Raw genomic sequence first — 13,107 nt, forward strand, 5'->3', positions numbered from 1 at the left:
TATATTAATATATTTTTGAAATCTACGTGAAGTTTCAGTGAACTTTTGTCGAAAAATTTTTTTCGAAAAATGCATACTTTTTGAATTATTAATTTTTTTATAAAAAAAAAATCGACAGTTGTAGACGCTTATAAATTATTTTTTTACGAGGATACCCTTGAAGATATGAAAATGATTTCTGTTCTGTTGCCTTAGGTAATATCAGGTTTTTGAATGTATATTAAAAAAATTTTCATTTTATACAGGGTGTCCCACAACGAGTTAAAACTATCTGTATATGGCAAAATTTTTACATTTGGGCCCGTAACTTTGTTATTTTAAATAGAACACCTTATATATTAATACATTTTTGAAATCTACGTGAAATTTCAGTAAACTTTTGTCTAAAAATTTTTTTCGAAAAATGCATACTTTTTGAATTATTAATTTTTTTATAAAAAAAATTGACATTTGTAGACGCTTATAAATTATTTTTTTACGAGGATACCCTTAAAGATATGAGAATGATTTCTGTTCTGTTACCTTAGGTAATATCAGATTTTTGAATGCATATTAAAAAAATTTTCATTTTATACAGGGTGTCCCACGACGAGTTAAAACTATCTGTATATGGCAAAATTTTTACGTTTGGGCCCGTAACTTTGTTATTTTAAATAGAACACCCTGTATATTAATACATTTTTGAAATCTACGTGAAATTTCAGTAAACTTTTGTCTTAAAATTTTTTTCGAAAAATGCATACTTTTTGAATTATTAATTTTTTTATAAAAAAAAAATCGACAGTTGTAGACGCTTATAAATTATTTTTCTACGAGGATACCCTTAAAGATATGAAAAGAATTTCTGTTCTGTTGCCTTAGGTAATATCAGGTTTTTGAATGTATATTAAAAAAATTTTCATTTTATACAGGGTGTCCCACGACGAGTTAAAACTATCTGTACATGGCAAAATTTTTACGTTTGGGCCCGTAACTTTGTTATTTTAAATAGAACACCCTATATATTAATATATTTTTGAAATCTACGTGAAATTTCAGTATACTTTTGTCTGAAAATTTTTTTCGAAAAATGCATACTTTTTGAATTATTAATTTTTTTATAAAAAAAATCGACAGTTGTAGACGCTTATAAATTATTTTTCTACGAGGATACCCTTAAAGATATGAAAAGGATTTCTGTTCTGTTGCCTTAGGTAATATCAGGTTTTTGAATGTATATTAAAAAAATTTTCATTTTATACAGGGTGTCCCACGACGAGTTAAAACTATCTGTACATGGCAAAATTTTTACGTTTGGGCCCGTAACTTTGTTATTTTAAATAGAACACCCTATATATTAATATATTTTTGAAATGTACGTGAAATTTCAGTATACTTTTGTCTGAAAATTTTTTTCGAAAAATGCATACTTTTTGAATTATTAATTTTTTTATAAAAAAAATCGACAGTTGTAGACGCTTATAAATTATTTTTTTACGAGGATACCCTTGAAGATATGAAAATGATTTCTGTTCTGTTGCCTTAGGTAATATCAGGTTTTTGAATGTATATTAAAAAAATTTTCATTTTATACAGGGTGTCCCACGACGAGTTGAAACTATCTGTATATGGCAAAATTTTTACGTTTGGGCCCGTAACTTTGTTATTTTAAATAGAACACCCTATATATTAATATATTTTTGAAATATACGGGAAATTTCAGTATACTTTTGTCTGAAAACTTTTTTCGAAAAATGCATACTTTTTGAGTTATTGATTTTTTTTGTAAAAAATTTCACCCTTGCAGACCTTTACAAATGATTTTTTTACGATGATACTCTTAAAGATACCAGAATGGTTTCTATTCGGTTACTTTTAACAAGGTTAGACGTATTTGAATCTATGTTGAAATTTTTTTATTTCCATACAGGGTGTGTACAAAAAGTGTGCAAAGTTTAACTTTATAAATATTTAATTTTTTTATTTTTTTAATTAGAACCACCCGGTTTTTTCTATTTAAAATGCATTTAGGGGTGAAAAATAAGGCAAATTTATGTATACTTTCCTATACCTAGATGAATGCATTAAAATAGAAAAAACCGGGTGGTTCTATTTAAAAAAAATAAAGAAATTTGATATTTATGTCAAGTTAAACTTTGAACACTTTTTGTACACACCCTGTATGAAAAGAAAAATTTTTCAACATAGATTCAAATACGTCTGACTTTGCTAAAAGCAACTGAATAGGAACCATTTTCATATCTTTAAGGGTATCATCGTAAAAAAATAATTTACTAAGGGTAAATTTTTTTACAAAAAAATTAATAACTCAACAATTATGCCGTTTTCGAAAAAAGTTTTTAGACAAAAGTATACTAAAATTTTACGTAGATTTCAAAAATGTATTAATATATAGGGTGTTCTATTTAAAATAACAAAGTTACAGGCCAAAACGTAAAAATTTTGCCATATACAGATAGTTTTGACTCGTTGTGGGACACCCTGTATAATTTATAATTTTCATACTAAAATCAACGTTTGTTTTTTGTTGTAAAAACTTGTAAAAACTTAAATACGATTTTGTTTGAAGTATACATGGGATAATATAGAGCTCCAACTATCGAAATTTTTCCCCGCGAAATATTTTCCAGCTCTACAGGTCTTCTAGACCTTTGGCTTCAATTTTCTTCACTTTCCACTAAATCTTTCCTGACTCATTCATATCCCTGTAAATCGTCAGTCTCTGAAGACGATAACTTGGTTATCGAAACGCGCGTTAATAATCGTGAGTGTTGGTGTAGTGGTTGTTTAAATAGTGTGTTCACTATAAACAAATTTTTATGTTTTAGAAAAATGACCGATACCGATATTGCATCTAGTGACTATTCTTTAAAGAAGAAAGTCAGTTTAGACGTTGATGGACTGATTTCCAGTCCACTCTACGCAGAAACTAAATCTTATATAAGAGAAATTGATAGTATCCCCAAAGTTTCTCTGGTACAACTGAAAAATTGGATCAATCAAAATCGAGATATTGAAAACTGTTTATTAGGTAAGCGAATTTCAATCAAATCAAAATTCACTTGGAGTTTCTGGAAACGTCGATGATATTCGCACCGAAACAGTCTCCGAAGACGATAACTTGGTTATCGAAACGTACGTCAGACTGTGTATAATTTCAAGTGGTTGTGTTTTATATTTTTTAGACGACGATTTTTTGTACAGATTTCTTCGTGTTAGAAAATACAGTATACCGATGGCACAACAAACTCTTTTGAAATATTTGAATTTTCGACACAAATTTTGTCATATTTTATGCAATTTGGATTATACAGTTGGTAAAACCGACGAACTAATCACCGATGGGTGAGTTGGTATGAAGATGCGTTCTAAAAACAATAAGACATTTTTAATTTTTGTTTTAGGCACATTTTCGCCAGTCCGTTTCGAGATTGTAATGGAAGAAGAGTTATTTTATACAATTTTAGTAAGAATCACTTATTTTTTTTATTAAAACGCACTTCTAAAATCGAAATATTCATCATTTTAATGTCCAGTATTCGAAAATTGAGTAAAATCCAGCAGAAGTACTCGGTCTGACATAGAGATGGCGGTAGTCGCTTGACAAATATACAAATTTGGAAACGCCACGATGTTTATTATTCATTTGACAACGTTTCTAGTGAATTTGTAAACTTTGGTCATCGTTATTTCATACAATATTTTTATTTGAAAGGCCTTACTCCAACTAATATCAAAGCTGAACTAGATTTTACTTTGGGTTGATAAAATATGGCGTAGCAAAGTTTAGACGAGACCGTACGACCTTCGAAGACCAAATCCACTGGATAATCGTCGATTTAAATGAATTTCTCTACCAGAAAATTGTTCCCTCGGCTAGGTTAGATTAGGTTAGGTCCTTTACAACCCAAACGATCCATTTCTGCCCCTTTTCTTGCTGTGGTATTGGAGATTCTCGGATCCATCTTAGTTTGAAGGATTTGACTTAAACCTTGACCAGTTTATGGAGTTTCTACATGACCCGGGAATATTTTCGTTGGTTTTTTTAAAACAAATTTGCGTTTCTAATATTTCATTAACTATATTTTGATTTTACTTTTTAGAAAATATGGATTTATCGAGAATTACGAGTCTAGATATTCAAAGAGCGGGTATAATAACTTTCGAAACGTTAATAGACGCCGAAGAAACCCAAATTATGGGCGTAACTCACGTATTATGTACAGAGGGCGTCGGACCATCATATGTTCCTTTATTTTTGACCAACGATTTCGGTTATTTATTAAAATGGGGCGAGGTATCGAATGCTGTTCTTCAAAAGAGAAAACAACTACTTTCCTGGCTAATATCGACGTTATAACTTCTAATCAGTTTGGGGGGTGTTAATATTGACAAAAATGTCGATTAACATCGCGTTTTTCGGAGGAGATGTAATGCAATATTCGTCGGGGTATTAGCCAGGAAAGTAGTCGTTTTCTCTTTTATACTTTTTGTTAAAACACCGCGGATATTAATTTTCGAATCTATTATTGTATTTTGTTTTATTTTAGCAATCTTTTCCTATGAGACACGCCGAGTTTTCTATAATGAACACCTCGCGTTCAGTCAAATACATTTATGAAATGTCTAAATTGTTATTAAGTCCTAAATTGAGCGAACGACTTGTCGTAAGTATATTATTGTGTTTTTGAGACAAGATTTTTTTGGAAAAATATCAAAATTTGAATTTAAAAAGTGTATTTCGAGTGACAAGCGTTTAAATCGGGAGCTTTTCAACGGCATTAAGCAATTATGACACCCGACTTTGGTTTGTATAGTTAAAATCGTTATTTCAGCGATATTTTCGGTTTCAGTTGTACGATTCCTTCGAAGATATTAAAAAAAAGTTGGGTACGAAATGTTTGCCTCTGGAAATGGGCGGCGAAGTTCCTCAAGAAGAAATGATCGCTTTATTCAAAGAAGAACTAGCCGAAAAAAGGGACAGGCTGTTATCGTTCGATAAAATGAAGCTTCTCGACGACAAAGGCATTATAACTAGGAAAAACAAAGTCGATTTTAGTGAAAACGGAAGTTTAGACGGTAGTTTTCGTAAACTAGACATCGATTGAAATGTTACAAATGTAATAAATTTTTTCCGCCAATTATATCAAGTATTCAAACTTCTTTCACTTTCCATTCCGAGTTTCTAAGCCCAAAATAGCCGACGATACCCGCCCCCCAATATCCGATTTCCTAATAAACTGGAAAAAGCCGATTTTTGTAGTTTCCAGCTCTGCAGAGGAGCAACTCCTGTGTCAGGGCCAATTCCAATGAATCTTCCTTACTAATTGGGAATCACAAATCGTTCCATGGAATTAACCATTTTAATTAAATATTTACGTAACTTTTCATCGATTTCTTTCATTTTTTTTTACGTGAAAAATAATATCGAAACACCACTCAAACTTTTTTATTCATATTTACCCAATAACGAAACTTTATTTTATATCAGTGTCAGATTTATGTGAAACTTCGACAGATGATATTAAAAACATTGCGATAACTAACAATCAATATAATCAACGCGGAGAAACTCATCAATCCACCCTCGTATATAAGCAAATGTAAAATATCCTTTCGGTATCGACGTGTAATAGCTGAAATTTTGTGTTTTACTCGCTCGTAAAGTTTTTCTTGGAAATCTTGTTGATCCACCCGCGGAAATTTGAGATCTCATTAAGACGTTAGAGTTGGCAACACTGCATTTTCAAATACCAACGTTCTACAAATAATAAAACTTCCATCTTATTTACCTGATTTCGCCATGCGTTATTTTTGATTATAATTTAACTTTGAGAAAAAAATTACGCGGTTAATATTTAATAAAAAAGTTATATCTCGAAATATACGAGGTCTGATTATAAAATAACGAGACTTATAGTATTCTCAATCTCAAATTTCTGTTTTGTTGTTCTAAATTGTTGCAAGAGGTCTATGGGGATAATTCTCTACCTCGTGCGAGTGTTTTTGAGTGGTGTAACCGCTTTAGCGAGCGCCGAGAGAGCAAATCAAAATTCGAGTCAATTTCGATCGTTTTTTTCGATATTAACGGTATCGTTTCGACCGAATGGGTTCCAGAGGGTCAGACTGTCAACCGGACTTACTATTTGTCACTTTTGGCAACACTGCGAGAACGCAGTTCGTGAAAAACGGCCCGAGTTGTGGAAGAACGACTCGTGGATTTTGCACCAGGACAACGCACCTGCTCGAACACCAGATTTGGCAACGTGTGACTTTTTTCTGTTTTCGAAGATAAAATATACTTTCGAAGGGAATCCGATTTGAGTCTATGGAAGCGCGGTAAATCAGAACTCCTGAAGATCCTCGCCGAAGAAGACTTTCAATACTGCTTAGATCGATGGAAAGAAAACGTATGGAAAGGTGTTTGGCGAGGGAAAGGTTAGAAAAAGGTCTGCCTTAGAAGGGAATCCGATTTGAGTCGATGGAAGCGCGGTAAATCAGAACTCCTGAAGATCCTCGCCGAAGAAGACTTCCAGCACTGCTTAGATCGATGGAAAAAACGCTTGGAAAAGTGTATGGCGAGGGAAAGGTTAGAAAAAGGTCTGCCTTAAAAGGGAACCCGATTTGAGTCGATGGAAGCGCGGTAAATCAGAACTCCTGAAGATCCTCGCCGAAGAAGACTTCCAGCACTGCTTAAATCGATGGAAAAAAAGATTGGAAAAGTGTGTGGCGAGGGAAAGGTTAGAAAAAGGTCTGCCTTGAAAGGGAAACCGATTTGAGTCGATGGAAGCGCGGTAAATCAGAACTCCTGAAGATCCTCGCCGAAGAAGACTTCCAGCACTGCTTAAATCGATGGAAAAAAAGATTGGAAAAGTGTGTGGCGAGGGAAAGGTTAGAAAAAGGTCTGCCTTGAAAGGGAAACCGATTTGAGTCGATGGAAGCGCGGTAAATCAGAACTCCTGAAGATCCTCGCCGAAGAAGACTTCCAGCACTGCTTAAATCGATGGAAAAAACGATTGGAAAAGTGTGTGGCGAGGGAAAGGTTAGAAAAAGGTCTGCCTTAAAAGGGAACCCGATTTGAGCCGATGGAAGCGCGGTAAATCAGAACTCCTGAAGATCCTCGCCGAAGAAGACTTCCAGCACTGCTTAAATCGATGGAAAAAACGATTGGAAAAGTGTGTGGCGAGGGAAAGGTTAGAAAAAGGTCTGCCTTAAAAGGGAAACCGATTTGAGCCGATGGAAGCGCGGTAAACCAGAACTCCTGAAGATCCTCGCCGAAGAAGACTTCCAGCACTGCTTAAATCGATGGAAAAAACGATTGGAAAAGTGTGTGGCGAGGGAAAGGTTAGAAAAAGGTCTGCCTTAGAAGGGAATCCGATTTGAGTCGATGGAAGCGCGGTAAATCAGAACTCCTGAAGATCCTCGCCGAAGAAGACTTCCAGCACTGCTTAGATCGATGGAAAAAACGCTTGGAAAAGTGTATGGCGAGGGAAAGGTTAGAAAAAGGTCTGCCTTAAAAGGGAACCCGATTTGAGTCGATGGAAGCGCGGTAAATCAGAACTCCTGAAGATCCTCGCCGAAGAAGACTTCCAGCACTGCTTAAATCGATGGACAAAACGCACGGAGAGATGTGTGGCGAAGGGAGGGGAGTTTATTGAAGAGGAGAATTCGAATATAGAACAATTTTTTATAATAAAACCTTTTTTCGTAACTAGTATCGTTATTTAATAGCCAGACCTCGTATAATAAATAATTTTGCTCACCCGTTATATAATTTTACGCAAAAGCTTTCTAAAATTATGATTATTGAAAAAGCAAACATCGATTCCTTGTGTAGATAAATATTATGATATAAACTCATAATATATTTCGTGAATATTCAGTTTACAACATGACAGAAATGACGTCCGGAAAGGTGAGTTTACTTTTTAGAAAAAAAAAATTATCTATCTTTAAATCAGTGTACCGATTAAATTCACTCCTAAAAGGGGTAAAAATTATAATCACCTAACCTATCAATATTTAGTTTTATCATCTGTCAGTTATAAAAAAGAAGAAAATTGATAAAAAAGAAGATGAATTCATCACTGGATGTTTCATGGTGCTATTGTTCGAAACAGCCACCACAGAATGTAAATTTTCGTGCATAGAAAACTAAATTTTTGAACTCAATTATTGAATTATTAATCAAATCAATAAAAAAAAGAGATACGTTGTTTGAAAAACGATTTAATATACTTTAATATGAGTGTGAGAATTGTCGTGTTTAATCGCCATTTTGTTTAGCAGATTTAAATTTAAATTTTCAGATTCTCGTTTTGGTGATTGCGTTACTTGTATTATTGAAATCAGGATTTGGACAAGCGCCGAAAGATATCGATTCATCAGTTTCCCTACAAGAGAATCAACAAGATGAAATACTGGAAACTGCTTACAGGAATTTCCGACCGATTTTCCTTTACAGAAGAAGGATTTCCCAAAGGAATAATAGAAATAGAAATGGAAAATAAAGTAGATTAAGAATTATGTTTTGTTTTATTTCTCACTTAAATTACATTCGACATTATTGTAACAGATGAGGAAACAGTGAAAAGTCACAAGTAGGTACGTCGGGGTTATATGATGGTCGATCGAAAACTTTGAAGGTTTGAAACTCATTGAACGGACCTCGTACATATCGAAAACCTTCGAAATGTGTTAATTGTTTGTATAAATTCATGAATTTAAGAGAATTTACTGTTAAAACAAACACATTTTTTAACATTCGTTGCATTCATTGTTTGGTAATTTAGCAATTTAATGCGCAGTTATATACGGGATGGCCAAAACATCTGAGGGTTATAAGAACGATTTTTCCAACGATATTTCCGAAAATAAAACATTCGATGTAATGAAATATGATAAACAAGCAGTATTATCTTACATCTGGTATATAAGAACGTGTTCTGCGCGATCTTTCCATGAAAAACGCGGTCTAAAATAGCGCGCTATTTGATTTGAATAACAATAAATTATAATAGAGTGTGTGTAAGTTTTGTGCTATGGGAAAGTTGTTTTTAACTCAAAAAATAACGAGACATTTTGTAAATAGAAAAAAGTAGTGGGGAAAACTACATTAGCTCCAAGTGAAAAACTGGCGCAGTCAGTAGAACTTTTTATGATAATGTATAACAATTTCGGTTTAAATATTACAAAAAACGTTGATATAATTAGTTTAATTGATTTTTTTACTAAATCCTGTGACGTGTAGTACCGGCTTAAGCTTCCGGACTCGCTCCGATTATCATCCGTTCGTTGGAAAGTGAATATTGACGCAAAACGTTCGACGTATCGTGTAGTACCGGCTTAATTTTGATCTTAATCAGATTTATCAGCCGATTGCGGTTCCTAATCACAATTTCCGAACGCCGTCTTCGATTTTTTGATTGATATACTGTTGAACTGTTATAGAATTTTTGATTTTACTCATAATTAGTTATTGATATTTATTTAAACGTAATATATTTTCATAAATACTAATTTCTTCTTTATTTTTAACACTTTTAGGGAAAAAAAACGGCTCCAAGTGAAAAACTGGCGCAGTCAGTAGAACTTTTTATGATAATGTATAACAATTTCGGTTTAAATATTAAAAAAAACGTTGATATAATTAGTTTAACTGATTTTTTTACTAAATCCTGTGATGTGTAGTACCGGTTTAAGCTTCTGGACTCGCTCCGATTATCATCCGTTCGTTGGAAAGTGAATATTGACGCAAAACGTTCGACGTATCGTGTAGTACCGGCTTAATTTTGATCTTAATCAGATTTATCAGCTGATTGCAGTTCCTAATCACAATTTCCGAACGTCGTCTTCGATTTTTTGATTGATATACTGTTGAACTGTTATAGAATTTTTGATTTTACTCATAATTGTTTATTGATATTTATTTAAACGTAATATTTTTTTATAAATACTAATTTCTTCTTTATTTTTAACACTTTTAGGGAAAAAAAACGGCTCCAAGTGAAAAACTGGCGCAGTCAGTAGAACTTTTTATGAAAATGTATAACAATTTCGGTTTAAATATTAAAAAAAACGTTGATATAATTAGTTTAACTGATTTTTTTACTTAATCCTGTGATGTGTAGTACCGGTTTAAGCTTCTGGACTCGCTCCGATTATCATCCGTTCGTTGGAAAGTGAATATTGACGCAAAACGTTCGACGTATCGTGTAGTACCGGCTTAATTTTGATCTTAATCAGATTTATCAGCCGATTGCGGTTCCTAATCACAATTTCCGAACGCCGTCTTCGATTTTTTGATTGATATACTGTTGAACTGTTATAGAATTTTTGATTTTACTCATAATTAGTTATTGATATTTATTTAAACGTAATATATTTTCATAAATACTAATTTCTTCTTTATTTTTAACACTTTTAGGGAAAAAAAACGGCTCCAAGTGAAAAACTGGCGCAGTCAGTAGAACTTTTTATGATAATGTATAACAATTTCGGTTTAAATATTAAAAAAAACGTTGATATAATTAGTTTAACTGATTTTTTTACTTAATCCTGTGATGTGTAGTACCGGTTTAAGCTTCTGGACTCGCTCCGATTATCATCCGTTCGTTGGAAAGTGAATATTGACGCAAAACGTTCGACGTATCGTGTAGTACCGGCTTAATTTTGATCTTAATCAGATTTATCAGCCGATTGCGGTTCCTAATCACAATTTCCGAACGTCGTCTTCGATTTTTTGATTGATATACTGTTGAACTGTTATAGAATTTTTGATTTTACTCATAATTAGTTATTGATATTTATTTAAACGTAATATATTTTCATAAATACTAATTTCTTCTTTATTTTTAACACTTTTAGGGAAAAAAACGGCTCCAAGTGAAAAACTGGCGCAGTCAGTAGAACTTTTTATGATAATGTATAACAATTTCGGTTTAAATATTAAAAAAAACGTTGATATAATTAGTTTAACTGATTTTTTTACTAAATCCTGTGATGTGTAGTACCGGTTTAAGCTTCTGGACTCGCTCCGATTATCATCCGTTCGTTGGAAAGTGAATATTGACGCAAAACGTTCGACGTATCGTGTAGTACCGGCTTAATTATGATCTTAATCACATTTATCAGCCGATTGCGGTTCCTAATTACAATTTCCGAACGCCGTATTCGATTTTTTGATTGATATACTGTTGAACTGTTATAGAATTTTTGATTTTACTCATAATTGTTTATTGATATTTATTTAAACGTAATATTTTTTTATAAATACTAATTTCTTCTTTATTTTTAACACTTTTAGGGAAAAAAACGGCTCCAAGTGAAAAACTGGCGCAGTCAGTAGAACTTTTTATGAAAATGTATAACAATTTCGGTTTAAATATTAAAAAAAACGTTGATATAATTAGTTTAACTGATTTTTTTACTAAATCCTGTGATGTGTAGTACCGGTTTAAGCTTCTGGACTCGCTCCGATTATCATCCGTTCGTTGGAAAGTGAATATTGACGCAAAACGTTCGACGTATCGTGTAGTACCGGCTTAATTTTGATCTTAATCAGATTTATCAGCCGATTGCGGTTCCTAATCACAATTTCCGAACGCCGTCTTCGATTTTTTGATTGATATACTGTTGAACTGTTATAGAATTTTTGATTTTACTCATAATTAGTTATTGATATTTATTTAAACGTAATATATTTTCATAAATACTAATTTCTTCTTTATTTTTAACACTTTTAGGGAAAAAAACGGCTCCAAGTGAAAAACTGGCGCAGTCAGTAGAACTTTTTATGATAATGTATAACAATTTCGGTTTAAATATTAAAAAAAACGTTGATATAATTAGTTTAACTGATTTTTTTACTTAATCCTGTGATGTGTAGTACCGGTTTAAGCTTCTGGACTCGCTCCGATTATCATCCGTTCGTTGGAAAGTGAATATTGACGCAAAACGTTCGACGTATCGTGTAGTACCGGCTTAATTTTGATCTTAATCAGATTTATCAGCCGATTGCGGTTCCTAATCACAATTTCCGAACGTCGTCTTCGATTTTTTGATTGATATACTGTTGAACTGTTATAGAATTTTTGATTTTACTCATAATTAGTTATTGATATTTATTTAAACGTAATATATTTTCATAAATACTAATTTCTTCTTTATTTTTAACACTTTTAGGGAAAAAAACGGCTCCAAGTGAAAAACTGGCGCAGTCAGTAGAACTTTTTATGATAATGTATAACAATTTCGGTTTAAATATTAAAAAAAACGTTGATATAATTAGTTTAACTGATTTTTTTACTTAATCCTGTGATGTGTAGTACCGGTTTAAGCTTCTGGACTCGCTCCGATTATCATCCGTTCGTTGGAAAGTGAATATTGACGCAAAACGTTCGACGTATCGTGTAGTACCGGCTTAATTATGATCTTAATCACATTTATCAGCCGATTGCGGTTCCTAATTACAATTTCCGAACGCCGTATTCGATTTTTTGATTGATATACTGTTGAACTGTTATAGAATTTTTGATTTTACTCATAATTGTTTATTGATATTTATTTAAACGTAATATATTTTCATAAATACTAATTTCTTCTTTATTTTTAACACTTTTAGGGAAAAAAACGGCTCCAAGTGAAAAACTGGCGCAGTCAGTAGAACTTTTTATGATAATGTATAACAATTTCGGTTTAAATATTAAAAAAAACGTTGATATAATTAGTTTAACTGATTTTTTTACTAAATCCTGTGATGTGTAGTACCGGTTTAAGCTTCTGGACTCGCTCCGATTATCATCCGTTCGTTGGAAAGTGAATATTGACGCAAAACGTTCGACGTATCGTGTAGTACCGGCTTAATTTTGATCTTAATCAGATTTATCAGCTGATTGCAGTTCCTAATCACAATTTCCGAACGTCGTCTTCGATTTTTTGATTGATATACTGTTGAACTGTTATAGAATTTTTGATTTTACTCATAATTGTTTATTGATATTTATTTAAACGTAATATTTTTTTATAAATACTAATTTCTTCTTTATTTTTAACACTTTTAGGGAAAAAAAAACGGCTCCAAGTGAAAAACTGGCGCAGTCAGTAGAA

At 32.5% G+C, this 13,107-nt stretch overlaps 1 protein-coding gene across 1 annotated transcript; it reads left to right on the forward strand.

Annotated features, from left to right (window-relative positions):
- The first annotated feature begins 2,832 nt into the window (after window positions 1-2,832).
- LOC130447808 (retinaldehyde-binding protein 1-like) lies at window positions 2,833-5,108 on the forward strand. Its single transcript, XM_056784831.1, has 6 exons — window positions 2,833-3,031; window positions 3,186-3,345; window positions 3,405-3,466; window positions 4,104-4,297; window positions 4,551-4,667; window positions 4,854-5,108. Exons 1-6 carry the CDS (start codon window positions 2,833-2,835, stop codon window positions 5,106-5,108), a joined length of 987 nt encoding a protein of 328 aa, XP_056640809.1.
- The last annotated feature ends 7,999 nt before the right edge of the window (window positions 5,109-13,107 follow it).

This window comes from Diorhabda sublineata, chromosome 8 (assembly GCF_026230105.1).
Source record: "Diorhabda sublineata isolate icDioSubl1.1 chromosome 8, icDioSubl1.1, whole genome shotgun sequence".
NCBI classification, from domain to species: domain Eukaryota; kingdom Metazoa; phylum Arthropoda; class Insecta; order Coleoptera; family Chrysomelidae; genus Diorhabda; species Diorhabda sublineata.

Coding starts and splice junctions, on each gene's coding strand:
- LOC130447808 (XM_056784831.1), top strand. CDS start 2,833: ATGACCGATACCGATATTGCATCTAGTGACTATTCTTTAAAGAAGAAA. Junction 4,298..4,550: donor ATTTATTAAAATGGGGCGAG/GTATCGAATGCT, acceptor GTTTTATTTTAG/CAATCTTTTCCTATGAGACA. Junction 4,668..4,853: donor AATTGAGCGAACGACTTGTC/GTAAGTATATTA, acceptor TTTCGGTTTCAG/TTGTACGATTCCTTCGAAGA.